General features: G+C 43.1%; 1 protein-coding gene across 10 annotated transcripts in view; it reads left to right on the forward strand.

Annotated features, from left to right (window-relative positions):
• LOC141157339 (inter-alpha-trypsin inhibitor heavy chain H3-like) overlaps nucleotides 1–26,935 on the forward strand; it is a 148,748-nt gene that overhangs the window by 87,733 nt on the left and 34,080 nt on the right. For 2 of the 10 annotated variants that reach the window (XM_073644449.1, XM_073644450.1), the window contains 6 exons: nucleotides 5,064–5,224; nucleotides 5,803–5,841; nucleotides 15,180–15,212; nucleotides 18,865–18,894; nucleotides 23,950–23,982; nucleotides 25,501–25,527. In XM_073644449.1, the coding sequence (XP_073500550.1) occupies nucleotides 5,064–5,224; nucleotides 5,803–5,841; nucleotides 15,180–15,212; nucleotides 18,865–18,894; nucleotides 23,950–23,982; nucleotides 25,501–25,527 (323 nt within the window). The remainder of the gene's footprint in view (nucleotides 1–5,063; nucleotides 5,225–5,802; nucleotides 5,842–15,179; nucleotides 15,213–18,864; nucleotides 18,895–23,949; nucleotides 23,983–25,500; nucleotides 25,528–26,935) is intronic. The other 8 variants (XM_073644451.1, XM_073644452.1, XM_073644453.1 and 5 more) reach the window with 8 other exon arrangements.

Here is a 26,935-nt window from a genome sequence, read left to right on the forward strand (position 1 = left end):
CTGGGGCAGATGTTTGAAGCCTGGGAAGGGGGTAATACTCACGGAGCTTCCCAGGCTACTAATATCAGCCCCCAGCTGAATACATAGCCTTTACTAGCTATTAAAATGGGGGACCCCCCAAAAAAAATGACGTGGGGTCCCCCCTAATGTAATAGCTAGCAAAGGCTAGGCAGACAGCTGGGGGCTGATATTAATAGCCCAGGAAGGGTGCCATGAATATTGGCCCCCTCCCAGGCTAGAAACACCAGCCGTCAGCCGCCCCAGAAATGGCGCATTCATAGGATGCGCCAATTCTGGCACTTAGCCTCGCTCTTCCACGCTGCCCTGGTGCGGTGGCAGGGGGTAATAGGGTTGGGGTTGATGTCAGCTTATAATGCCAGCTGACATCAAGCCCAGGTTAGTAATGGAGAGGCGTCTATAAGACACCCCCATTACTAACCCCATAGTCAAAGTTAAAAAAAACACAAACACCCAGAATAAAGTCCTTTAATTGAAATAAAGACACAATCCTTTATTGTTCTAAATTAAACCATACTTACCATCACGCCCATTCCAGCTGAAGCCAACGATCTCCTGCAATAAAAGAAAAATAATAAAGCAACCTCATCCTTACCTTTCCATGGTTCCCAGGACAGCTTCAGCTCTGCTACATCGAGATGACAGGCTGGACCGCAGCAGAACGCCGCCATCCAGCCTGTCATCCCGCAGACACTGAGAAGCGCAGGCTTGCTTGCGCTGCTCAGCGTCTCTCTGTGACGACATCCAGATGAGCCGAGTTCATGTCCAATGAACTCGGCTCACCTCATGCACGTCACTGACAGCGTGGGAAAATTCTCACGCTGAAGCGCTGATTGCAGGAGAATTTTCCCACGCTGTCAGTGACGTGCAGGAGGTGAGCTGAGTTCATTGGACATGAGCTCACCTCATGCACATCACTGACAGCGTGGGAGAATTCTCCTGCACTCAGCACTTCAGCGTGAGAATTTTCCCACGCTGTCAGTGACGTGCATGAGGTGAGCCGAGTTCATTGGACATGACCTCGGCTCATCTGGATGCCGTCACAGCGAGACAGTGAGGAGCGCAAGCATGCCTGCGCTTCTCAGTGTCTGCGGGATGACAGACTGGATGGCAGCGTTCTGCTGCGGTCCAGCCAGTCATCTCGATGTAGCAGAGCTGAAGCTGTCGTGGGAACCATGGAAAGGTAAGGATGAGGTTGGTTTATTATTTTTCTTTTATTGCAGGAGATCGTTGGCTTCAGCTGGAATGGGTGTGATGGTAAGTATGGTTTAATTTAGAACAATAAAGAATTGTGTCTTTATTTCAATTAAAGGACTTTATTCTGGGTGTTGTGTTTTTTTTAAATACTTTACTAGAAATTCATGGCGGTCATGTCTAATACTGGCGTGACCCCATGAATTTTGGGCTTGGGGCCAGCTGATAATACCAAGCTGGCCCTAACCCCTTTATTACCCAGTGAGCCACCGCACCAGGGCCCTGGATGAGTTGGGTACAGCGCCAGAAGATGGCGCTTCTATGAACACGCCATTTTCCGGGGTGGCTGCGGACTGCAATTTGCAGCGGGGGGGGCCCAGAAAGCTTGGGCCTCCCTGCGCTGCAGATTCCAGCCCCCAGCTGCCTAGTTGTACCTGGCTGGACACAAAAATAGGGCGAAGCCCCACGTACTTTTTTTTTAATTATTTCATGAAATTCATGAAATAATTAAGAAAAAAAGGCCTTCCCTATATTGTTGTGTCCGGCCAGGTACAAATAGGCAGCTGGTGGTTGGGGGCAGCCCGTTCCTGCCTGCTGTACCTGGCTGGACACAAATATAGTGCGAAGCCCCACTTCAATTTTTTTTAATTATTTCATGAAATTCATGAAATAATTAAGAAAAAAAGGGCTTCCCTATATTGTTGTGTCCGGCCAGGTACAAATAGGCAGCTGGTGGATGGGGGCAGCCCGTTCCTGCCTGCTGTACCTGGCTGGACACAAATATAGGGCGAAGCCCCACATCAATTTTTTTTTAATTATTTCATGAATTTCCTGAAATAATTTAAAAAAAATTGACGTGGGGCTTCGCACTATATTTGTGTCCAGCCAGGTACAGCAGGCAGGAACGGGCTGCCCCCAACCACCAGCTGCCTATTTGTACCTGGCCGGACACAACAATATAGGGAAGCCCTTTTTTTCTTAATTATTTCATGAAATAATTTAAAGAAAATTGACGTGGGGCTTCGCCCTGTTTTTGTGTCCAGCCAGGTACAACTAGGCAGCTGGGGGCTGGAATCCGCAGCGCAGGGAGGCCCAAGCTTTCTGGGCCACCCCCGCTGCAAATTGCAGTCCGCAGCCACCCCGGAAAATGGCGCGTTCATAGAAGCGCCATCTTCTGGCGCTGTACCCAACTCATCCAGGGCCCTGATGCGGTGGCTCACTGGGTAATAAAGGGGTTAGGGCCAGCTTGGCATTATCAGCTGGCCCTAAGCCCGAAATTCATGGGGTCACGCCAATATTAGACATGACCACCATGAATTTCTAGTAAAGTATTTAAAAAAAACACAACACCCAGAATAAAGTCCTTTAATTGAAATAAACACACAATTCTTTATTGTTCTAAATTAAACCATACTTACCATCACGCCCATTCCAGTTGAAGCCAACGATCTCCTGAAATAAAAGAAAAATAATAAAGCAACATCATCCTTACCTTTCCATGGTTCCCATGACAGCTTCAGCTCTGCTACATCGAGATGACAGGCTGGACCGCAGCAGAACGCTGCCATCCAGCCTGTCATCCCGCAGACACTGAGAAGCGCAGGCTTGCTTGCGCTCCACAGTGTCTCTCTGTGAGGGCATCCAGATGAGCCGAGTTAATGTCCAATGAACTCGGCTCACCTCATGCACGTCACTGACAGCGTGGGAAAATTCTCCTGCACTCAGCGCTTCAGCGTGGGAGAATTCTCACACTGAAGCGCTGAGTGCAGGAGAATTCTCCCACGCTGTCAGTGACGTGCAGGAGGTGAGCTGAGTTCATTGGACATGAGCTCACCTTATGCACGTCACTGACAGCGTGGGAGAATTCTCCTGCACTCACCGCTTCAGCGTGAGAATTTTCCCACGCTGTCAGTGACGTGCATGAGGTGAGCCGAGTTCATTGGACATGAACTCGGCTCATCTGGATGTCGTCACAGAGAGACGCTGAGCAGCGCAAGCAAGCCTGCGCTTCTCAGTGTCTGCGGGATGAGAGGCTGGATGGCAGCGTTCTGCTGCGGTCCAGCCTGTCATCTCGATGTAGCAGAGCTGAAGCTGTCGTGGGAACCATGGAAAGGTAAGGATGAGGTTGCTTTATTATTTTTCTTTTATTGCAGGAGATCGTTGGCTTCAGCTGGAATGGGCGTGATGGTAAGTATGGTTTAATTTAGAACAATAAAGGATTGTGTCTTTATTTCAATTAAAGGACTTTATTCTGGGTGTTTGTGTTTTTTTTAACTTTGACTATGGGGTTAGTAATGGGGGTGTCTTATAGACGCCTCTCCATTACTAACCTGGGCTTGATGTCAGCTGGCATTATAAGCTGACATCAACCCCAACCCTATTACCCCCTGCCACCGCACCAGGGCAGCGTGGAAGAGCGAGGCTAAGTGCCAGAATTGGCGCATCCTATGAATGCGCCATTTCTGGGGCGGCTGACGGCTGGTGTTTCTAGCCTGGGAGGGGGCCAATATTCATGGCTCCCTTCCTGGGCTATTAATATCAGCCCCCCAGCTGTCTGCCTAGCCTTTGCTAGCTATTAAATTAGGGGGGACCCCACGTCATTTTTTTTGGGGGGTCCCCCATTTTAATAGCTAGTAAAGGCTATGTATTCAGCTGGGGGCTGATATTAGTAGCCTGGGAAGCTCCGTGGGTATTACCCCCTTCCCAGGCTTCAAACATCTGCCCCAGTCGTCTGCTTAACCTCCGCTAGAGCCTAAAATTAAGGGGAACCCCACGCCAATTTTTTTTAATAATAAATCCTTTATTTTAATACTAAATGACAAGTACAGTAACCAACACTATCACTGTACTTCATATATATGTGACTGACATGTTTCTATCTATCTAATCTATGTGTGAAGCTCTATTCTTTCTGTTATAAATTGTCGGGTACCGCTGCTGAATTGCCGGCCGGCTTTTTTAAAGAGACAGTGCATGAAAACACTATTATTTTTTTTGATAAATCCTTTACGCTAAATGACAAGTACAGTAAGCAGCACTTTCACTGTACTTCGTATATATGTGGCTGACATGTTTATATCTATCTAATCTATGTGTGGATGCTCTATTCTTTCGGTTCTAAATTGTCGGGTACAGGTGTATGCCGCTGCTGAATTGCCGGCTTTTCATGTTTCACTGTTGGCACTGTTCCCATCGATTTGGGCAATCACTGTAATGCCACAACCACCATAGCTGTGGCATTACAGTGAGTGGCAGACAATCCCTGCATGATTGGTGCTCTAAATAGCGCCAGACATGCAGGACACGCTTTTGGTGCACGAACAGTTATCGAACATAACCTCGAACAGCCGAATTTTTTGCAAATCATTCGGGTTCGTCGAACAACTCGAACACCGCCCAAAACAGCTCGAATTTGAGATTGGCGAACAGTTCTAGTCGAACACCGCTCATCTCTACTCAGGAGTCATAAGACCACTAAACCCGGTGATTGGCTGTAGAAATTATATAGGGTGTAGTCATTATATCATTGCTAATGTCATGTCATGCCAATAAAAAGAGGAGGTAGTGGTGGAGATGCAGTATGGGAATAAAATCATTGATCAGCTCATTTTGTTCATTTTAAACTGGACAATCCTTTAGAAAATTTACATTTAAAAGAGGAAAACGTCTTTAATAATATGACAGGTTATCTTTGATTTGTATTATTTATTAATATACAATGCCATTAATAGTATTGTACAATATATGGTACATGGTGAACTATGTGATTATATATTTCTACTGTAGAGCTTATTATTTGTTTAAATATTGAAACTATTTTTATTTTATTTCTTAAAATTATTCCATTTTAGACTTTATGCGGACCCATCCGAAAAAGCAAACCTAACGGCGCAGGCGCTTGAGCTGTCCCTGAAGTTTAAGTTTGTGACTCCATTAACATCGATGGTAGTTACAAAGCCAGAAGAAAAAGAGAAGGAAGAAGAAATGTTAATCGCTAATAAACTTGTGGATGGTAGGAACTTTTTTTTCTAGAATATAGAAAAAATAACCAGAATATTGCAAATAAATTTGGAGTTCTTCAGTGTGTGAACCAGAAGAAACGTCACTTTGAAGAGTCCACAACTTGATATTTTGTGTAATATGACTCACGCATAGGATCTCTGTCTTTGTCTGACACAGATGCGCTGCAGAGTGAGCCGTCAGTCAGTGTTTTGGGGCGTGCTTACAACCACTACTCACAGTATAGTAAGTGGTGCTGTGAGAAGTGACTGTAAGCACTCCCTGCACACACTCCCTATAAGCACTCCCTATGACTGAAAGCCAGCAGCTCCCAGGAAGAAAGAAGTTCATTTTCTCACAGTAGCCGCACTTTCAGTAAGATGACCAAGCAGCATTGTAACACTATTTGCTTGCAGATTTATCCTGTATCTGCAGATAAATAGTGTTTACAGAGGTGACAGGCTTTCTTTAAGTTATTTGTCAACTGTTCAATAGCATACCTGCTAAATTGGGATGTCAGTGAGATATACTTCAAGCATTTTTACATTATGTATAATCTAATCTGTACTTTTTACTTTGCCTTTTTTACAGGACAAGACCAATTCTTTTCCAATCCAGCTGCAATTCAGTGTAAGTTATAATATGACATTTATGAATAGTTATTACACAAAAGCACTGACCAGCCAAGACTGAATGTGAACCAGGTCATGCATATTACAGTAGTATAATACAATACATTACTGTAATTGTCTGACATCATCCTAATCCAAAATCATTTGAAAAGAATCTATAACTACTGCCTGCAATTTTGCTGCTTCATTTGACCTCACATCAGTCAGCATGACATCGGCAGAGACGCGCTGAAGCAGAGCAGAGCGAAAGAAAAGATGGTCTGTCGGTGTAACGTCACCGAAAGCTGCAGAATCGCTGGCAGGAGCCCTCTGTGACTGCTGTGAGTCAGCAGAGATCAGAACAGGCAGGTAGTTAGCAACTAACCTGTCTAAGTTTTTAGCCCCCTAAGAAAAAATACAAAACTCTGGATAAAAAAATTACTGGCAACTCTCAATAGACTGCTGGGAGTTTAAATAAGGTGTGGTGTTTCACAGGTCACAGTATGGAACTAATTACACCTGCTGATACACTGGTCAACAGCAGCACACACAGACATATTTAAGATAACACCACAAACCTCCTCAAGACAAACACATCTTGCTTAGATGGTACCTATGACTGCCAGCAAGGGCAGAAAGAGATGGATGGCTTTCCTGCGCTGCTTTCAGTATCCCACAAAGGATAATAGAGAATCAATAAGATAAAAACATTTGTTTATTCTGTGGTGTGGATACATGCGTTTCGAGGTACTCCAACCTCGTCCTCAGGAAACAACAATACTATCAAAGCATCATTTTATTCAGTTTCCTATGCTCTACATGCCCATACGGATGGCTCAGGAGGGTTGATTCTACTGACAGATTCCCTTTAACTTATGTATGACAACTAGTTTCTCTTTAGGGTGGAGGCTCACTCTTCAGGTTCTGTTGCAGAAATTGCTGAAAATGAGTTCTCTTTATCTTAGTGGGTCTGTTTCGAGATGAATGGGACACTTGCAGAAATTTCAGTAAAAACATTTCTAGTATGTGAATCCACTAGAGATAAGCAAATTTTTAGAAAATGAAATTTGTCTGATTTGCCAAAGTTTTTTAAGTGGTGAACCGAAAGTACTGCAAAGCCCCCAATTGCCCTGAGAAACATGAATTACACTATTCTCTTTTCCTCATAGCCTAATCTTTTTTACTTATGTGCTGTCACACAATTTCTGTATAGCTTCTTCACTCACTCTCTTGTGGCTTTCTCTCCCTATCTTTATGGCTAAGCTGTGACCAGGGGCGTACATAGAAATCATGGGGCCCCATAGCAGAAGATCTAATTGGGCCCCCCCACCAAAAAAAATAAATATTTGTCTGTGTCACAGAAGAGCAGATCTCACAACTTTCCTGCCTTTACTTACTAATTTTCCTCCTGCTGAAGTCCTAGATCCCTCTTTCATTGCCCAATAAAGTATGATGCCAACAAAAGTGCCCCCCAAACACAGTATGATACCCCCATGGTGAATTCCTCCACATGCGCAGTATAATGACCCTACTGTACCCCACCTCAACTCCCAAGGCACAGTATGGTGACCCCAACACAGTATGATCCCCCAAATGTGACCCCCACAGAGCCCTCCATACACTATAATGGGCCTACATACAGTGTAATGGCCCACACTAGCCCTCTAAACAGTATGATGGACCCCACACTAGCCCTCCAAACAGTATGATGGACCCCACACAAACCTTCACACCGTATAATTGCTTTTATACAGTATAATGGCCCCACATAGCCTTCCATATAGTATAATATGCCACCGATAATCCTCTATATATTATAATGCGCCCCCATAATCCTCCATATAGTATAATTCGCCCCCATAATCCTCACTTCCTATGGTCCTCCATAGAATATAATGCACTCCCCATAATCCTCCATACAGTATATTTCACACCCCATAGAGTAAAATGCAGCTCCCATATAGTATAATGCACCCCACAGTCCTACAGTATTATGGGCACCACATACTCAATGATTTTTAAAATACCGTATATTTTAAATAAACCAACCTGAGTATAAACTGAAGCTCCTAATTTTACCATAAAAAACTGGGAAAATCTACTGACTCGAGTATAAGCCTAGGTTGGGAAATGCAGCAGCTACTGGTAAATTTCCTAATCCTGGTACGTATGGCACCCCTCATCCCCCAATCCCGGTACGTATGGCACCCCTCATCCCCCAATCCTGGTATGTGTGGCCTCCTCAATCCCCCAATCCTGGTATGTGTGGCCTCCTCAATCCCCCAATCCTGGTATGTGTGGCCTCCTCAATCCCCCAATCCTGGTATGTGTGACCTCCTCAGTCCACCCAATCCTGGTATGTGTGACCTCCTCAATCCCCCAATCCTGGTATGTATGGCCTCCTCAATCCCCCAATCCTGGTATGTGTGGCCTCCTCAATCCCCCAATCCTGGTATGTGTGGCCTCCTCAATCCCCCAATCCTGGTATGTGTGGCCTCCTCAATCCACCCAATCCTGGTATGTGTGGCCTCCTCAATCCCCCAATCCTGGTATGTGTGGCCTCCTCAATCCCCAATCCTGGTATGTGTGGCCTCCTCAATCCCCCAATCCTGGTATGTGTGGCCTTCTCAATCCCCCAATCCTGGTATGTGTGGCCTCCTCAATCCACTAATCCTGGTATGTGTGGCCTCCTCAATCCACAAATCCTGGTATGTGTGGCCTCCTCAATCCACGAATCCTGGTATGTGTGGCCTCCTCAATCCCCCAATCCTGGTATGTGTGGCCTCCTCAATCCCTGAATTCTGGTGTGTGTGGCCTCCTCAATCCCCCAATCCTGGTATGTGTGGACTCCTCAATCCCCCAATCCTGGTATGTGTGGCCTCCTCAATCCCCCAATCCTGGTATGTGTGGCCTCCTCAATGCCCCAATCCTGGTATGTGTGGCCTCCTCAATGCCCCAATCCTGGTATGTGTGGCCTCCTCTATCCCCCAATCCTGGTATGTGTTGCCTCCTCAATCCCCCAATCCTGGTATGTGTGGCCTCTTCAATCCACCCAATCCTGGTATGTGTGGCCTCCTCAATCCCCCAATCCTGGTATGTGTGGCCTCTTCAATCCCCCAATCCTGGTATGTGTGGCCTCCTCAATCCCCCAATCTTGGTATGTGTGGCCTTCTCAATCCCCCAATCCTGGTATGCGTGGCCTCCTCAATCCCCCAATCCTGGTATGCGTGGCCCCCTCAATCCCCCAATCACTGCACACACAAAAATAATAAACACTAATACTCACCTTCTTTCCTCACCCCTGCTCCAGCGCTGCGTCCTGTCTGATCAGCAGTGCGCGCTCTCATATGCCGAGGTGAGCTGCTGCCGGCATATTCACTCCTCTCCACGCCAGGACCATGGGAGTGGAGAAGAGTGAATATGCATTCTCTTTAGCAGCGGGCACTGACAGCAGGAGCCGCGGCTCAGCACTCCTCTATGCCCGCTGCTAAAGAGAATGAATATTCCCTCTTCTCCACACCCATGGGAGTGGAGAAGAGGGAATATTCATGTTGCTTTAGCAGCGGGCACACGCAGTAGTCTGCAGCAGCGGTTACTGCATGTGCCCCTCTCCTCCACCGCCGCAACCTCCCTCCCCCCACCACTATCCACCAATACAATTTGTCCCCCCCGCTGCTTGGGGCCCCCCAGCTCACAGGCCCCATAGGAGTGGCGTGGCCTGCCACCATTGGCTGTGACATACTCTGACTATTCAAATTTACCACAAATGGCAGCTGTATTTCCTGCTCCTGCTTTCATTCAGGCTATGATAATCCATCCTAATTGGCTGTGCTGACCGTCTGAGGTCTTTTGATCTTTCACTGGCTGATGCAATCTTCTACAGTATGTAGAATGGCAGTGGGCATTTTAGACAATTTGTAAGATGCGAATTGCAACTTGTTTGAATTCACTGGGTTCAACAAATTCAATTAAATTTAAATCAAGTCTGTCATCTTTTTATCATCAACACTTATAGAAGGTAGGTAGTTATTGGTGCATGAGTTGTATTTGGGTACAAAAAGGATTCAGGTTAGCACTCTGACAAAAATCATCATATGAAATGTTGTTTTCACAAATTCTCAAAAGTGCTCTCAGAAGTTCATTCTATATTCAGAATATAAGTAATGTTAGAAATGGGTATCTTTCTAATTCTATTTCTATTAGTATTCCCTCTAAGGGAACAGAGTAGAGATGAACGAATTGGCTTGAGACCAATGAAATTTTCTTGACTTTTATGACCGCCATTTTGCTGGATTATACAGTGTTCGGAAGGGTTTAAATTTTAATTATACTTACCTATGTGTCATTTTCCTCTGTGCCAAGCCCTGACCTGGCTGTCTTCTTTGGTCCAGTGTTGTCTCTTCCTGGCATCTTTGGGGACTAGTCCGAACCCTAGTCTGCACTGGAGGTGCTTTAGATGCCTGGCACTGGAAGAAGAGATTACACTGGACGGAAGAAGAGATTCGACCGAAGAAGCCAACTGGACAGATTTGGGGCAGCTAGAGAGGTGAAAGATATTTTTTTCTATTTATTTCTTTTTTTAACTTTTAGTTTTGTGCTCTGGGGTCTAGAAAATCCTCAGAGCATACTAATGCATACTCGATTAGCATCAAATATATTCCATGAGAATCAAATTTCCTGGCCTAATTGAAGCAAAGCAATCAAATTCTAATTTCTGCAGATTTGTTCTTGAAAACAACGGTAAATGTACAACTTCTAATTGTATTAATTCACTAGTGACCAGAGTTTCTCGTTGTATTTATTAGTTATTCTTTAGGCCACACAAAAAAAATGATTTGGCCCACAGGTGACAGGAGAACATCTCCATACTCTTCCATAGATCAAGCGAATGAAAAGTTGGTAGGATCAATACAGTATGTTCTGTGCCAAGAAGAGAAAGATGATGGCCAGGACCTGTAGTTGTGAAGGGGAAAGACGGCAAGTCAACCAGACTTTGTTTCTCTACAGTTTAGCTCTGTATATATACAGTGGTGGCCAAAAGTATTGGCACCCCTGCAATTCTGTCAGATAATACTCAGTTTCTTCCTGAAAATGATTGCAATCACAAATTCTTTGGTATTATTATCTTCATTTAATTTGTCTTCAATGAAAAAACACAAAAGAGAATGAAGCAAAAATCAAATCATTGATCATTTCACACAAAACTCCAAAAATGGGCCAGACAAAAGTATTGGCACCCTCAGCCTAATACTTGGTTGCACAACCTTTAGCCAAAATAACTGCAAACAACCGCTTCCGGTAACCATCAATGAGTTTCTTACAATGCTCTGCTGGAACTGTAGACCATTCTTCTTTGGCAAACTGCTCCAGGTCCCTGATATTTGAAGGGTGCCTTCTCCAAACTGCCATTTTGAGATCTCTCCACAGGTGTTCTATGGGATTCAGGTCTGGACTCATTGCTGGCCACCTTAGAAGTCTCCAGTGCTTTCTCTCAAACCATTTTATAGTGCTTTTGGAAGTGTGTTTTGGGTCATTGTCCTGCTGGAAGACCCATGACCTCTGAGGGAGACCCAGCTTTCTCACACTGGGCCCTACATTATGCTGCAAAATTTGTTGGTAGTCTTCAGACTTCATAATGCCATGCACACGGTCAAGCCGTCCAGTGCCAGAGGCAGCAAAGCAACCCCAAAACATCAGGGAACCTCCGCCATGTTTGACTGTAGGGACCGTGTTCTTTTCTTTGCATGCCTCTTTTTTTTTTCCTGTACACTCTATGTTGATGCTTTTTCCCAAAAAGCTCTACTTTTGTCTCATCTGACCAGAGAACATTCTTCCAAAACGTTTTAGGCTTTCTCAGGTAAGTTTTGGCAAACTCCAGCCTGGCTTTTTTATGTCTCGGGGTAAGAAGTGGGGTCTTCCTGGGTATCCTACCATACAGTCCCTTTTCATTCAGACGCCGACGGATAGTACGGGTTGACACTGTTGTACCCTCGGACTGCAGGGCAGCTTAAACTTGTTTGGATGTTAGTCGAGGTTCTTTATCCACCATCCGCACAATCTTGCGTTGAAATCTCTCGTCAATTTTTCTTTTCCGTCCACATCTAGGGAGGTTAGCCACAGTGCCATGGGCTTTAAACTTCTTGATGACACTGCGCACGGAAGACACGGGAACATTCAGGTCTTTGGAGATGGACTTGTAGCCTTGAGATTGCTCATGCTTCCTCACAATTTGGTTTCTCAAGTCCTCAGACAGTTCTTTGGTCTTCTTTCTTTTCTCCATGCTCAATGTGGTACACACAAGGACACAGGACAGAGGTTGAGTCAACTTTAATCCATGTTATCTGGCTGCAAGTGTGATTTAGTTATTGCCAACACCAGTTAGGTGCCACAGGTAAGTTACAGGTGCTGTTAATTACACGAATTAGAGAAGCGTCACATGATTTTTCAAACAGTGCCAATACTTTTGTCCACCCCCTTTTTTAGGTTTGGTGTGGAATTATATCCAATTTGGCTTTAGGACAATTCTTTTTATGTTTTTTCATTGAAGACAAATTAAATGAAGATAATAATACCAAAGAATTTGTGATTGCAATCATTTTCAGGAAGAAACTGAGTATTATCTGACAGAATTGCAGGGGTGCCAATACTTTTGGCCACCACTGTATTTTGAATATAAATTACAATTCGAATCCCTTGTCAATAAAGACCAAAACTGATTTGAATGACAGCTTGTCAAAAAATATGTATGACACAGAAGATATTTTGTCTGGATTTCCTGTTTCGACATGCATATATGTTGAACATCTCAGCATACTGCAGAATTCATCTGTATTAGCGCATGGGAACATATCACACATGCATTGTTATCTATTGTCCTTAAAAGGCATGAAGTTCCATCTTTTAGTAAGGCTACATTCTCGGATAGCACACCGACCCATTGAATTTCATTGATCCTTATAAACATGAGTTTTTTTTAAACAATGATTTTTTTGATTTTCACTTATTTATATATATTTCAAACATGTGTATAAAGACTTTACAGAGTTTTTCAATATCCTTCGTCTTACCCAACTAACAATACAAAGTCTTCATATAATAGTATGCTTTAACATTTCGTAACATCCCTCAACTACCCACCCTTACCCCTACATGCAGAAATCACAATAAGTGACATTAGCTAATTTTTTCTATGTTGTCCTTGCCTTCCCTTCTCTTAGTGTAATATTGCTTAAAACACTCATTATAGCAATGGCTCAATTCCCCTCCTCATTTTTTCCCCCTTTTCCCTCTTAACTATTGACCCGTGATCAACCCCCATCATTTCTCTTTGTATGTCAGTCCATTATCTTTAGTCTTCCCAAAGCGCCCCCTATATCCTCCAACAGATACCAGCTAGTAATCTTGAATGGCCTCATGATTTCCGCAAGCTCTTCCTTTGTATAATACCCCATCAAAAAGCTTTTCCATTTTGCCATGAGGTCATTTATACTTTTTTCTTTATTACGCTCTGCTTTCAACCATTCCAAATGAAACAGCTATTTTGCCTGATTTATTATAGCTTTCCGATCTGGGGTGGACTCATTTAACCAAAGCTTTAATACGCTTTTTTTTGTTATCATACATACTGAATGAAAAAGCGGGGTCGAATTTTGGTTATTTGTGTGTTTCCTCTGTGAGGCCTTCCCATCTACCTCTGTGTCGTAGTGAAAAAGAAAAGGCAGAGGGTGCAGAGCAACATTTCCAATACCCATATCCTCTAACATAGCTTTATATTTGCCCAGATTACTTGTATTTTTGGGCAGCTCCATAGACCGTGTAACAAATCCGAGTTTTTAAGCTTACATTTTGGGCATTGTGTCAGACGGTCTCTCATTTTACTAGATGGTGGTATATTGAATGCCAATATAGCTTTGTGTATAATCCTATAATGCGTATCCCTCCATACTTCACTTAAAATGTATTTTCGTTCGCTCTTCCAACCTACCAATATTTTTTCCCCTACATCTTCTCCCTCTATCTGTCTTGCTCATGCTTTAAGTGGTTGTGTCTTATCCTTATTTACACATACATCTTTTAACCCTCTATACAATACAGATATATTTTTTAGATCCAAGCCCTCAAACAACAATTTATCCATCAAATTTTTCCTTGTTTCTTCTTTTATTTTCTTTAATTTTGACATAACCAGCCCCCTAATTTGCCCATATAGCAAAAATTGGCTATCACTTAATTTGTATTTTGTCATGATCTCCTTCCAGGACAACCACCTCTCCTCCGCTTCCTGTAGCAAATTTGCTATTTTATGTACTCCTTTCAATCTCCATTCACCAAATAGTTTGTTATTTTCTAACTGCCAAAATACAGGATTATTCCATAGGGGTAGGTCTTTCGATATTCTCCATGATAGTTTTAACTTTCTTCTAAGTTCCTTCCGTCTTTAGTGTGTCATCCATTTTACATGGATCTCCATAGATTTTAATGTCCAGGTCTGATCCGCAAAACAGATGAGAACACAAATTGCTCTGACTGTCATGAAATGGAAACACAAATCTGTTTTTAAAACTGATGTTTATTACCGGATGTAAGGGGATATAACTTGGCTTGCCTCTCACGCCATATAATAGATTGGTTCAAAAATACTAATAGGTATTCAGATATAACAGTAGAAAAATCTTACGCTTATCCTTGGAATTTAGTCTCTCTGCTGCACACGCCACAAAACTTGATGCCAATAAAAATTAAGAATTCAATAATATACCGCGATACAATAGCCACGTGGAAGGAACTAAGAAGAAAGTTAAAGCTATCATAGAGAATATCGAAAGACCTACCCCTATGGAATAATCCTGTATTTTGGCAGTTAGAAAAGAACAAACTATTTGGTGAATGGAGATTGAAAGGAGTACATAAAATTCATCCCTGTTCTAAGCTTTTGCCCTGTCTCCCCTACATACAGACCCCCTGCTGGAGGCTGTCCACTACCTTTTCATTGATGACTTAAGGATAGGTCATCAAAGTCTGATCGGCCGGGGTCCGACACCCGGCACCCCATACAATCAGCTGTTATCGGTGTCGGCGGTGACCGGAAATACTAACTTGCGGAGCTGGCCGTCTTCTCGTAGTGGTCGCAGCAGGCTACTACACATCTGCCTCCTATTGATTTGAATAGGAGGCAGATGTGCAGTACCAAGCCTCAGCCACTACCAGAAGACAAAGCTGCTCCGCAAGTGAGTATTTACGGCCGGCGGCCGCTGCTGCAGACTCTGATAGCAGCTGATCGGCAGATCAGACATTGATGACCTATCGTAAAGCTACGCTATAAGAGGCAGTTCTATATTAATTTACTTTTTTCTCTAGATTCCACAAATGCGTATCCACATCCAACTTTTGGTATGTATTTAAAGGATTTGTTCACAACTAAGACATTCATGATCTATATTTCGGATAGTTTATTAATATAAGATCAATGATGGCCGATCATCCAAAACCCCAATCAATCAGCTGTTTTCAGGGCCCATGGCCACTGGAATACTGCAGCTCAGGTCCTGTTCATGTGAATAGAAGCTGAGTTGTAGGTCCGAGAACAGCCATTACACAGTCTACAAAGCTGTGGTATTCCAGCTCTATACACTGTATCTCTGGTATCTCAAGACCTGAAAACAGCAGATTGTTGGTGCTGCCGGATCCCATTGACCTCATATTGATGTTCTGTTCTAAGAATAAGTGATATACAGTATATCTTAGTTAGGGACAACCCTTTTAAGCGTAGTCTCTTAATGGAGTTATCCGCTGGTTTTATTTATTTATAAAATGGATCATACCGTTTCCTAATAAAGAGGTGCTTACAATTTGTGAACCTTTCAGAATTTTTCATATTTCTGCAGATATGTGACCTAAAACTACCCCAAATTATCACACAAGTCCAAAAAGTAGATATAAAGTTCCAAATCAAACAAATGACTTGAAAATATTAGATTTATTTATTTTTTAAATTAGAAAAAGAAGCCAATATCACATGTTTGTGAGCGGTAAAAGTATGTGAACCTTTGCTTTCAGTACCTTGTGCAGCAATAACTGCTTCTAAACATTTTTGGTAATTATTGATTAGTCCTCCTCATCGGCTTGGAGGAATTTTAGCCCATAACGCCCTACAAAACAGCTTTGACTCTGTTAGGCTGTGTGCCCACGATGCGTTTTTTAAGCGCTTCCGCAGCGGCAAAAACGCTGCAGAAACGCTTAAAAAACGCATGGTAGAAGGCCTGCCATGTTCCCCAATGATAATCCGCATGTGCTGTGCACATGCTGTGGAAATTTCCGCTGCGGATTATCATTGCGGAAAAAAACGCCGCCATTGACTTGCATTAGAACGCATGCATTCAGCTTCACTGTATATGTAGATGCGCATTCCATGCGTTCTAATGTGCGGATGGTACCCAAGTCTAGAGAAGAGGAGACTCTCCTCCGGACCCGGGTACCATAGAACCTGTAAAAAAAAGAATAAAATAAAAAATAAATATACACTTACCTTCTGGCAGCCCCCGCTGCGCTCCTCCTCGCATGCCGGCAGTTTGCGATGGACTGAAGGACCTGCGCTGACGTCATAGTCATGTGATGGGTCACGCGACGCTCACGTCGGCAGGTCCTTCAGTGTACCACTGCCGGCAAGGGATAACGGTGGGAAGCAAGACACCGGAGGCCATCAGAGGGTAAGTATATATTTATTTTTTTATTTTTTACCATTCTTTCGGTCACAGTATATAAATCCATGCCGTTTGCATGGATTTATATAGTGTGACCAAGTTGACAAGAACTTTCCAAGTGATGCTAAAATCGCTTGGAAAGCGCTTGTCAACCCGCATGCGGAAATGCAAGTGAAGAACGCTTCACATCCGCATGTCCCTGGCAGGAAAAATGCATGTACAATCCGCATGTACAATCCGCATGTACAATCCGCATGTACAATCCGCATGCGTTTTTTTCTGCCAGGGAGATGCAGAAACGCTCAGGAAAAAATCCTGAGCATTTCTGCATCATGGGCACATAGCCTTATGCTGGAACTGCACACGTCAGGTCCTTCCGCAACATTTTACACTTTAACATGACACAATGTGAGAGAGGCCTTTGCTTAGGGGTTACATTTGGTTTCTTTGTGACCTCGTGGACTATTATATGCCTTGCTCATGGAGTGATATTTGAAGGTTGACCACTCCTGGGGAGTTTCCTCCATTTGTACACAATCTTTAAGACTGTGATAGATCCTTGTTCTTTAAAAAAAAACAGGTCGCCCACTCACACCTGATTGTCATCCCATTGATTGATAAAAACACCATACTCTAATTTTACCTTCAAAATACCTTCTAATCTGAATGGTCACATACTTTTTCCACTCACAAACATGTAGTATTGGATAATTTTTCTCATTTAAAGATGACAAAGTGTTATATTTTTCACTCATTTGTTTGATTTGTTTTATTCTTATCTACTTTTAGGCATTGTGTGAAGATTTAATGCAATTTAAGTAGTGATGAGTGAGCATGCTCGTTTACGCGAGATTTACGAGCATGCTCGGGTGTTTTCCGAGTATCTTCGGTGTGCTCGAATGTTATGTTAGAGTCACTCCGTGTGCATGATTTGCGACTGTTTGACATCTTTAATACATGTGAGGAATGCCTGTTTGTTATGCATTCCTCATTGAGCTGATTGCTACTGGTCGCACATGCTCAGTCACTCTCCCCACACTGTACAGCTGAGTTAGCAACTTGATTTTTATTTTTTTTTGGACAGCTTCTAAAAAAAATCATGGATAGCCAACAATTTTTGTGGACACATTGGAAAACCATAGTGAATCATTGGGATTTTAAATGATATGTCTACAACTTGTGTGACACTTGAAGTAACAGTTCAACCCCTTATCCGAATCATGACTTTACATACCTAGTGCTCTCCATTCTGCTGCTACCTTCCTTGTGGCCATTCCCCTCTTTTTCAAAATAGCTGCTGCAGAATGATGCTTCGGCTATGTGCCCACTTTGCGGACCTGAAGCATATTTTTTACGCTTCTCCCTGGCGGGAAAATCGCATGCGGATATTACATGCGGTTTTCCCGCCAGGTAGAAGCGTTTGTGAGGCGTCTTTGCATGCATTTCCGCATGCGGGTTATCAAGCACTTCTCCAAGCTTCACTTGGAAAAGTGCTTGACAACTTGTTCAGAATGGTAAAAAATAAAAAAATAAACTTTATACTCACCTTCTGATGCATTGTCTGCCCCGTCCGGAGGCTTGAGCGGCTCACGCTGTTTTGTGCAGGACCTGCGGTGACGTCATTGAGTCATGTGGTGGGTCACATGACTCAATGACGTGGCAGGTCCTTCAGACAACAGCGCGACGGAGGGAAAACATCAGAAGATAAGTATAAACTTTATTTTATTCTTTTTTTTACAGGTTATTTGGTACCCAGGTCTGGATGAGAGTCTCCTCTCCTCCAGACTTGGGTACCATCCGCACATTGATTCCGCTGCGCTTCCGCAAAATTAATGAACATGCTGCGGATTTTTGACCGCAGCATATACGCTGCGGAAAAATCCGCAGCATGGGCATTGACATTGCGGAATGCCATTGGGGACCATGGGGTGCGGATATACATGCGTTTTTCAAGCGTTTACGCTGCGGAAATTCCGCAGCATATACGCTTGAAAAACGCTACGTGGGCACACAGCCTTCGCGCTGTGCAAAGCCTGATACAACATGCTTTCCCTGCCTTTTCTCTTCCACGTCATTGATTTTGGTCCATCCCACACTAATAGAAAGGCAGGGTAGTTAAGATTTTCCGTAGAGCTCCTCATGCACCTGCAGATACCATTTTGGAGAAGAGGAGAACAAGCTGCTCACCTGCCAGAGCGAAGCAGCAGCAGAATGGAGGGCACCAAGTATTGTTTCTATATTTATTAAGTGAGTGTGTAGGTTATCCAACACTCATTCAAGGCAGAAGCTTTACTATAAGAAGCAGTTTTCTATTAATGTTTTTTTTTTGTATTTTTCTCTAGATCACTCAAATTTATATCATCCATCTTTTGGTATGTATTTTTTAAAGTGGTTGTTCATGACTAAGAAATTGATGACTTATCAGACCTTTGGTACTCCCACCTATCAGCTGTTTTCATTTTTTTTTCCACAGCTATATGCATATTACAGTGCTCTACACTCTCTACATTCTTGGGTACTGCAGATCCGCTCCTATTGACTGGGGCACAGCCCTCTTCTTTTTAACATATTTATTAATGACCTAGTAAGGGGCATACAGAGTAGAATATCAATATTTGCAGATGATGCTAAACTTTGCAGTGTAATCAATACAGAGGAGGATAATGATAACACATATATATCCTCCTCTGTGATAATTATAATTTTATATTTTTGAGGGATTTATGTAAACTGGAGGCTTGGACTGAGAAATGGCAATTGAAGATTATTATAGATAAATATACTGTAAGGTCATGAACTTGACTCGAGAAAAGACTCACTTAGAATACTGTGTACAATGTTGCGTTTCAGTGTATAAGATGGAAAAAACTGAACTACTGTGGAGCGGGTGCAGAGTAGAGCGACCAAGGTTATTAAGGGAGTGGGTGGACTGCAATATCAAGATAGGTTATCAAACTTGGGGCTATTCAGTTTGAAAACACAAAGGCTTAGTAGCAATTATTACATAATTATTAATTATTGCAATGTACAAATATATGAGGGAACAGTACAGAGATCTGTATAATTAGTTTTTTTACACCTAGGTTTGAGACGGTGACAAGGGGCGTCCTGTACGTCTACAGCAGTGCTCCCCAACTCCTGTCCTTAAGAACCGCCAACAGATCATATTTTCAGGTTTTCCTTAGTATTACCCAGGAGATAATTCCATCACCTGTGCAATATGATGGAAATTCTGAAAACGTGATCTAGGTGGCTCTTAAGGACTGGAGTTGGGGGGCACTGCTGTAGGGGAAAGAAGAATTATTCATAATCAAAGATGGCAATTCTTTACTAAAAGAGCAATGAGTGTCATGAAGCATCTGCTCCTGTGTTGCTTTGTCTCTCTGTGCTCTGTTTATTAATCTATTGTTGCCTGACCACAGACCTCTTTCTGACCATCCGTTTACCTAGCTCCTTTGCTCTGATCCGCTATCTTCCTTATATTGTGACCTAGGGCCGTGACCTGACTTCGTCTTTGTCTTTCCCATTTAGTTTACTATGTGCTCTCTTGGTATCTGAGCCCGGAACATTTGACTACCCTGCCTCACGGCTTGTCCATGAGTAGTGAGTAGCGTCACAGTGAAACTATGGAACTCACTGCCACATGATGTTGTAATGGGCGATTCACTAAAAATGTTCAATTAGGGCCTAGGCGACTTTCCTGAACCATATAATATTCCAGGTTATGGGTACTAGATTCTGTGATGAAACGTTGATCCAGGAATCTAGTCTGATTGCCGTATGTGGAGTCGGGAAGGAATTTTTCCCCTAATATGGAGCTATTAGCATCTGTCTCGTGTTTTTTTTTTAACTTCCTCTGAATCAACATGTTTGGCTATAGGTTGAACTAGATGGACTTATGTCTACCTTCAACCTTAAAAACTAAGAAACTGTGTAACTTTGGTTGTCCAACTTCTGGCTTGTTGCAGGACCTGAAAACAGCTGATTGGTGGGAATGCTTAGTGTTGGGTTCACGCTAATATGATATTGATGATCTATCCAAATAATATGTGATAACAATTTTAGTCATGAACAACCCCTATTAGCTTATTCTCTTAAAGGGATTATTTTATTTTTTTTCATAAAATGGGAAATGATAGTTTTCTGATCTACATGTATTTACAATTCTGCTTGCATCTTTCGCATATTGATGTAGTAGACTCTTATCTAAAACTAAAAAAGTGATAGCCCACAGATTAGTCCATAGTAATGCATTCCATGGACTAACTGAATGGACTAGTCAATTCACTCACTACTTACACGTTTTCTGTAAAGTATAACTATCATTGTTTGGGCGCAGTCAGACAGCCGTATAAGGCTGTCTGCGCACGATCAGGATTTGAAGCAGAAATTTCCTGAGCATTTCTGTATCTCCTTGGCAGGAAAAATGCTGCGGAAAAAACGTGCGGTTTTGCCACGATTTTGCCATGTTTTGGATGCGTTTTTTTATGCGGTATTTGAATAGTTTTTTTGAAGCGTTTTTGTATATTAATGAATGCTTTTTGGAGCTAAATAAAGTTATTTGGTGGGACATTGCTTAAACCCTTGGATTACCTTCAGAACTTGGTGAGTATATTGGTTAATTTAAATGATTAAAGAATGTGTCTGTTGTATTTCAAATGTTTGCTCTGTCTGTGTGTTTATTTAACTCTTTACTTTACTTTACTTTACTTTAATTAGGTTTGGTCATGAAAATGTCTGACTGACACCTTGTCATAACCAAATAAAAGAGCTAGGTGTCAGCTGATCCCATACACCCAATCTTCATTACCATTCATGTAATTTATGCGGCAACTGTGAGCTGCTATTTTAGCCTAGGAAGGTGCCATTTGCAAACATGGTCCCTGGCTATAATTATCAGCTCACAGCTATTTCATTAGCCCCTACATCCCCCCGATCAGCACTCAGCAGCGCTTTGGACGCAGCATATTTTTTCTGCGTTCAAAACGCAGTGTTTTAATGCCGCACTTTTGTTGTCGGTACATGTGAATCCAACACATATAATGACACTTCAATCGGTCAAAATCTGCACTGGAGACTAGCGTGTCCGCTACAGAAATTGACATGCTGCGGGTGAGTTTGGGTACGTGGCCACGATCAGGAGCCACTGCAGGTTTGACGCTGCGTGTTTATACAGTGTGAAACACGCAGCATCCATATGTTGCAGTATAGTGGATGGGATCTCTAGAAATCCCATGTCCACTATGCGTGCATCAGAGGCTGCGAATCACCCGTGGACACTGACATGCGGCGCGTCTTTCAGGACCGCTAGAATGTATTGAATGCGGTAAATCCGCATGGTTCAGTGAACGCATGTGGATTTTCCTGCGTTCAATAGAATGCAACATTTTGGACGCAGCAAAAATATGCCTCCAAAGCGCTGCTACGTCTGGATCGTGGGCACAGAGCCAAAGATTTTTTTAAAAAAAGGCGTGGGCTCCCGCATCATTTTTATAACCAGCAGAGGGAAAGCCGATTGCTGGGAGCTAATATTAGTAGCCGGGGAAGTGGCCATTAGCCAACAATGTTCCCTGGCTATTAATATCAGCCCACAGCTGTTTGTTTAGCCTTTACTGGCTAGATTACAGGGGGACCCCAGAAAATTTTTTACATAGGGTCCCCCTATAAAATCTAACCAGAAAAGGCTAAACAGACAGCTGCGGGCTTATATTAATAGCCAGAGTAGGGGCCATGAATACTAGCCCATTCCACGGCTATTAATATCACCCCTCAGCAGTCCCAGAAATGGCGCATCCATAAGATGCGCCAAGTCTGGCGCTTAGCCTCCGCTCTTCCCACTGCCCTGTAGTGATGGCGAGTGGGGTAATGGGGTTGGGTTTCACTGGTAGCTGACGTGAAGCCCAGGTTAGTAATGGAGGGCGTCTATAAGACGCCCCCATTACTGACCGCGTAGTAAAATGGTCGCCGCTTTTTCAATAAAAGACACGGCCAGAATAAAGTATTTTAATTAAATAAAAAACACACAGTTCTACAATTTTTTTATTACCCTCTGTCTGCGAAGCCATCGATCTTCTGAAAAAAACATAAAATAACAAACAACCATATCCCTCACCTGTCCGCCATCAACAGCGCAGTCCACGTACCGCCAACGATTGTCTGTGTCACTTCTACAGCAGTGACATTACCAATCACTGATGTCACTGCTGAAGAAGACAGCACTGTATACTGACAAGGGTGTAAAATCACTCCTATCAGTATACATTCTGCTGCAGGAGGTCACAGTGGTTCATCAGCTGAAGATCAGCTGATCAGCCCCGGTGAGCTCACCACCATGGGAACGTTCTTGAGAATGTTCCCATGGTGAGGTCACGTGAGCAATCAGCTGATCGCTCACTTGGCCGCAGGTCCTGGCAGCACAGTATACTGCTGGGAGCGAGCGTGCTCCCAGTAGTATACCACCGGCCGTCAGGAGGAGAGGATCGCCGGGGATCACGAGGACACCAGGGGCTGCCGGACAGATGAGTATAAAGGTTTTTTTTTATTTTTACTTTTTTTTCTTCTTTTAACCGCTTGGTAGCCGGCTTGGCTGAGGAGAACTGCTGCTGACCCCAGCCACGCCGCTCTCATTGTTATCAGCGGTAGCGGCGGTCGGATGAGAGGAGTTGTAGTCCTCCTCTCCCGACCCGGGTACCACCCGCACCACGTTTCCGCCACGGATTCATGCCTATTGCCTTTAGTTGAAATGCACCAAATCCCCATGTATAGATATTATACCTTCAGTTTTGCTGCGGTTCAATTCAAGTCAATGGGTGGGAATTTGTGGCGGAAACGCCCGAACAATGGTCATGCTGTGTTTTTTCCCGCAATGGTAATCCTGAGTGGAAATTTCCGCATCATATGCACAGCACATCAGGATTACCATGGCTATAGCTGGCAGACCTATTAACAAGTGTTTTTACAGCGTTTCCGCAATGACACATCATTGTAATCAGGCTCTCTTTCCCTACATAATGGTGCCCTCAGATTACATAGCAAAAACCTGCTGACAGATTCCCTTTAAAATGACTGCAAAATATGAAAAAACATCATGAAATCTGACGGCATCCACGGCTCTTCTTTTGATTAGCCAGCTTGGCATGCATGACAACATCATTGACGCACATTGCGCCAGGCCCACTAATCAAAATATGCGGATGCTGGCAGGTCGGAGGCAGTAATCCCTCTTCCATGCAGCGGTCACAGACCACAGTCTTGTCTGATGGAATGGGACGAGTGAATCAATTCACACCAACTCTAGTTGACTACACATGGGAAATGTATAGTCACATTTAGGTGCAGGGTGGAAAGTTTCTTTAATAACCGATGCTCATTAAAGGCAGAAGCTTCACTACTAGGCAGTTTTATATTAACTTACTTTCTTTTCCTAGATTACACAGATGTGTATCCACATCCAACTTTTGGTATGTATTCTTTAAAGGATTTGTCCACAACTAAGACATTGATTATCTATAGTTAGGCTAGGGTCACATGAATGTAGAATCTCTCATCTGAGAATCGAGTTGATTATGCTATTCATACTCTGATCAGAGTTTGATCAGAGTGAGATCAGTGTGCTCTGATTCCCTCAGATGAGTAGAAGTTGGGAAAATTCTCCATCTTCTCCATTCCGTCAGTCCTTGTAAATCGGATGGCACTCAGATGTCATCCGATGTTTTCCATGGACTCATTGAATTGTATGGCCGAGTGCGATCTGAATATCGAATCAAGCTTGGGCTTGATGCAATTTTTTTTCATGCGAACCGGCTCTGTCCAGTGAAAACAAATCGGATATGTGCACTGCCCCATAGAATAACATTGGTCCAAGTGCAATCCAATGTTTTGTTGGATCGCACTTGGAACAAAAATACGACCATGTGCACGAGCCCTAAGTATAGGTCATCAATATGAGGTCAATGACGGTTGATCATCCAGCACCCCCCAATGATCAACTGTTTTCAGGTCCTACAGCCACTGAAATTAAAGTGCACAGACAGTGTACTACAGCTCTGTAGACTGTAATGGCCATTCTTGGGCACTGCAGCTCCGCTCCTATTCATGTGAATGGCAGCTGAACTGTGGGGCCCAATAATGGCCTCTACACATTGTACGAAGCTGTCGTATTCCAGCTCCACACACTGTGAATTTCAGGCATCTGGGGGACCTGAAAACAGCTGATTGGTGGGATGTTCTATCTTAAGGATAGGTGATAGATCTTAATCATGGACAATTCCTTTAAGCCACAGGCAACCCTTTAAACTGAATTGCTTAAAGGTTATGTGGTTTTTGTTATAATTTAATAATAAAATGAGAATCATACAGTTTTGTAACGCACCAATGCTTTACTAATATCTGAAAAATCTTAAAGGGGTTGACCCACAATTACATATTACATGCACTCTATAGATCATATGAAAGAAATGCTTCCAGTTTACGTGCTGTTAAAAAGGTGCAGAGAAGAGTTACATGATATGGCGCCACCTGGCTTCAGGGTGTACAGAATTGAGCAGGTCCAACTGATGAGCTGATTTCTGCTGGTCACACATGCTCAGTCTCTCCCCACAGTCTGGTCTGGACATAGTGATTTTCTGTTCACTGCAGAGTGTTAAAGGGAAGTAGCAAACTGAGCTCAAAAGCTTTTTCTTTTGGTTGCTCTGCAGTGAATAGAGAATCACACTGCAGAGACCTGACTGAGGGGAGATTGACTGAGCAGGTGAGACTTGAAGTTAAAGCTACCCTCCAACCCTGAACCAAAATGTGAGGAGAATGAGCCGCTGACCTTCTCGAGCAGAATAGATGGCAAATTGTATGATTCCTATATATGGGAAGTAAGTTACGATTGGAGGGTCAATTCAGTAGCCAGCAATCATTAAAGGCAGAAGATTTACTATAAAAAAAAGTTTTATTTTAATGTGCTGTTTATTTATTTCCTTTCTCTCTAGATTACAATTTGTATCATCCAACTTTTGGTATGTATTCTCTAAAGGGGTTGTCCATGACTATGCTATTGTTCACATATCGGACATCTGGCACCCCTCACCAATCTGTTGTTTCTACAGCCACAGCTCTGTACATAGTATAGTGGCCGTTCTCAGGTACTGCAGCTCAGCTTCTGTTGAGTGTTGTACGGAACTGTGGTCTTCCGATTCAGCAGACCTAAAAACAGCTGATGGGTTTTGGGATTCTGGTGTTTGGTGTCTACTAATCTGATATGGGATCCCCCACTAATCTGATAGGTGACCAAATTTTTAGTCATGAACAATCCCTTTTAGTTTAATCGCTTAGTCGGAATTATCTTTATTTATAAAATGGGATATCGTAGTTTTCTAATAAACATTTATTTTCTTTGATCTTTTATCTGGGGACAATGTCTCATTTTTTTTGCATATGCACCTATAGCTGAACATGTTCGTTAACTCTCAATTTTATAGGTCTTCCAGTCTGTCTGATATAAACCACACTACAGGGGCTGTTCAACATATATATTACATTGTGGGTAATCAGGGCTGCCACCAGGAATTTCGGGGTCCCATACTGGCAAAATATTCGGGCCCCCTTGAGACTCCGCCCAGGCTCCACCCCAGCTCCACCTCCACCCCTCGAACCTTCCACAGTCCCACTGCCCACTCTTGGAAAAACTGTACTTTCTGCACCACATCCTCACGAATCACACATTAACAGTTCCCATCGAACACCATATCACATATATATCCATCAGCTTTTGTTTTGGCCAAAAGATTTTTTAAGCCGCCACCAGGACAAGGTAGACTCTTCTGGCCAGGCTCTATTCTACTCTAACCTATTAAAAATTTCTTATAATACCCAATACTCTTTTTAGGTATATTTTTATTTATTTTTATTTGAGGGAATGTGTCACATACATTTTTTAAAATGACCAATAATATCATATACAAGGGGCACATACCGTCACACCATGACCAGACCACATATTACCACCACATAGAGACCAAATAATACCACATACAAGGAACAAATACCACCACAGCATGACCAGACCACATATTACCACCACAGTGACCGATTAATACTACAAGCAAGGGACAAATACTGCCACACCATGACCAGATCACATATTACCACCACATAGTGACCGAATAATACCACATACAAGGGACAAATACCGTCACACCATGACCGGATCACATATTACCACCACATAGTGACTGAATACTACAATACTGATCATTAATAAAGAAGCATAATACTAATATTACCATAAGTGCCATTATATACAGGAGCGCTGAACATAGTATACAGTGTATAGTGTCAGTGTACAGATATCACACTGACTCACTCTAGTTGAAGTTTTCGCTTTTCTTGTTCTTACAGTGCAGACCGCCATCACTTCTTCCAGAC

Source organism: Phyllobates terribilis, unplaced genomic scaffold (assembly GCF_046119375.1).
Source record: "Phyllobates terribilis strain yellow unplaced genomic scaffold, ASM4611937v1 Scaffold_8__6_contigs__length_399053987, whole genome shotgun sequence".
In the NCBI taxonomy this organism is placed as follows: Eukaryota; Metazoa; Chordata; class Amphibia; order Anura; family Dendrobatidae; genus Phyllobates; species Phyllobates terribilis.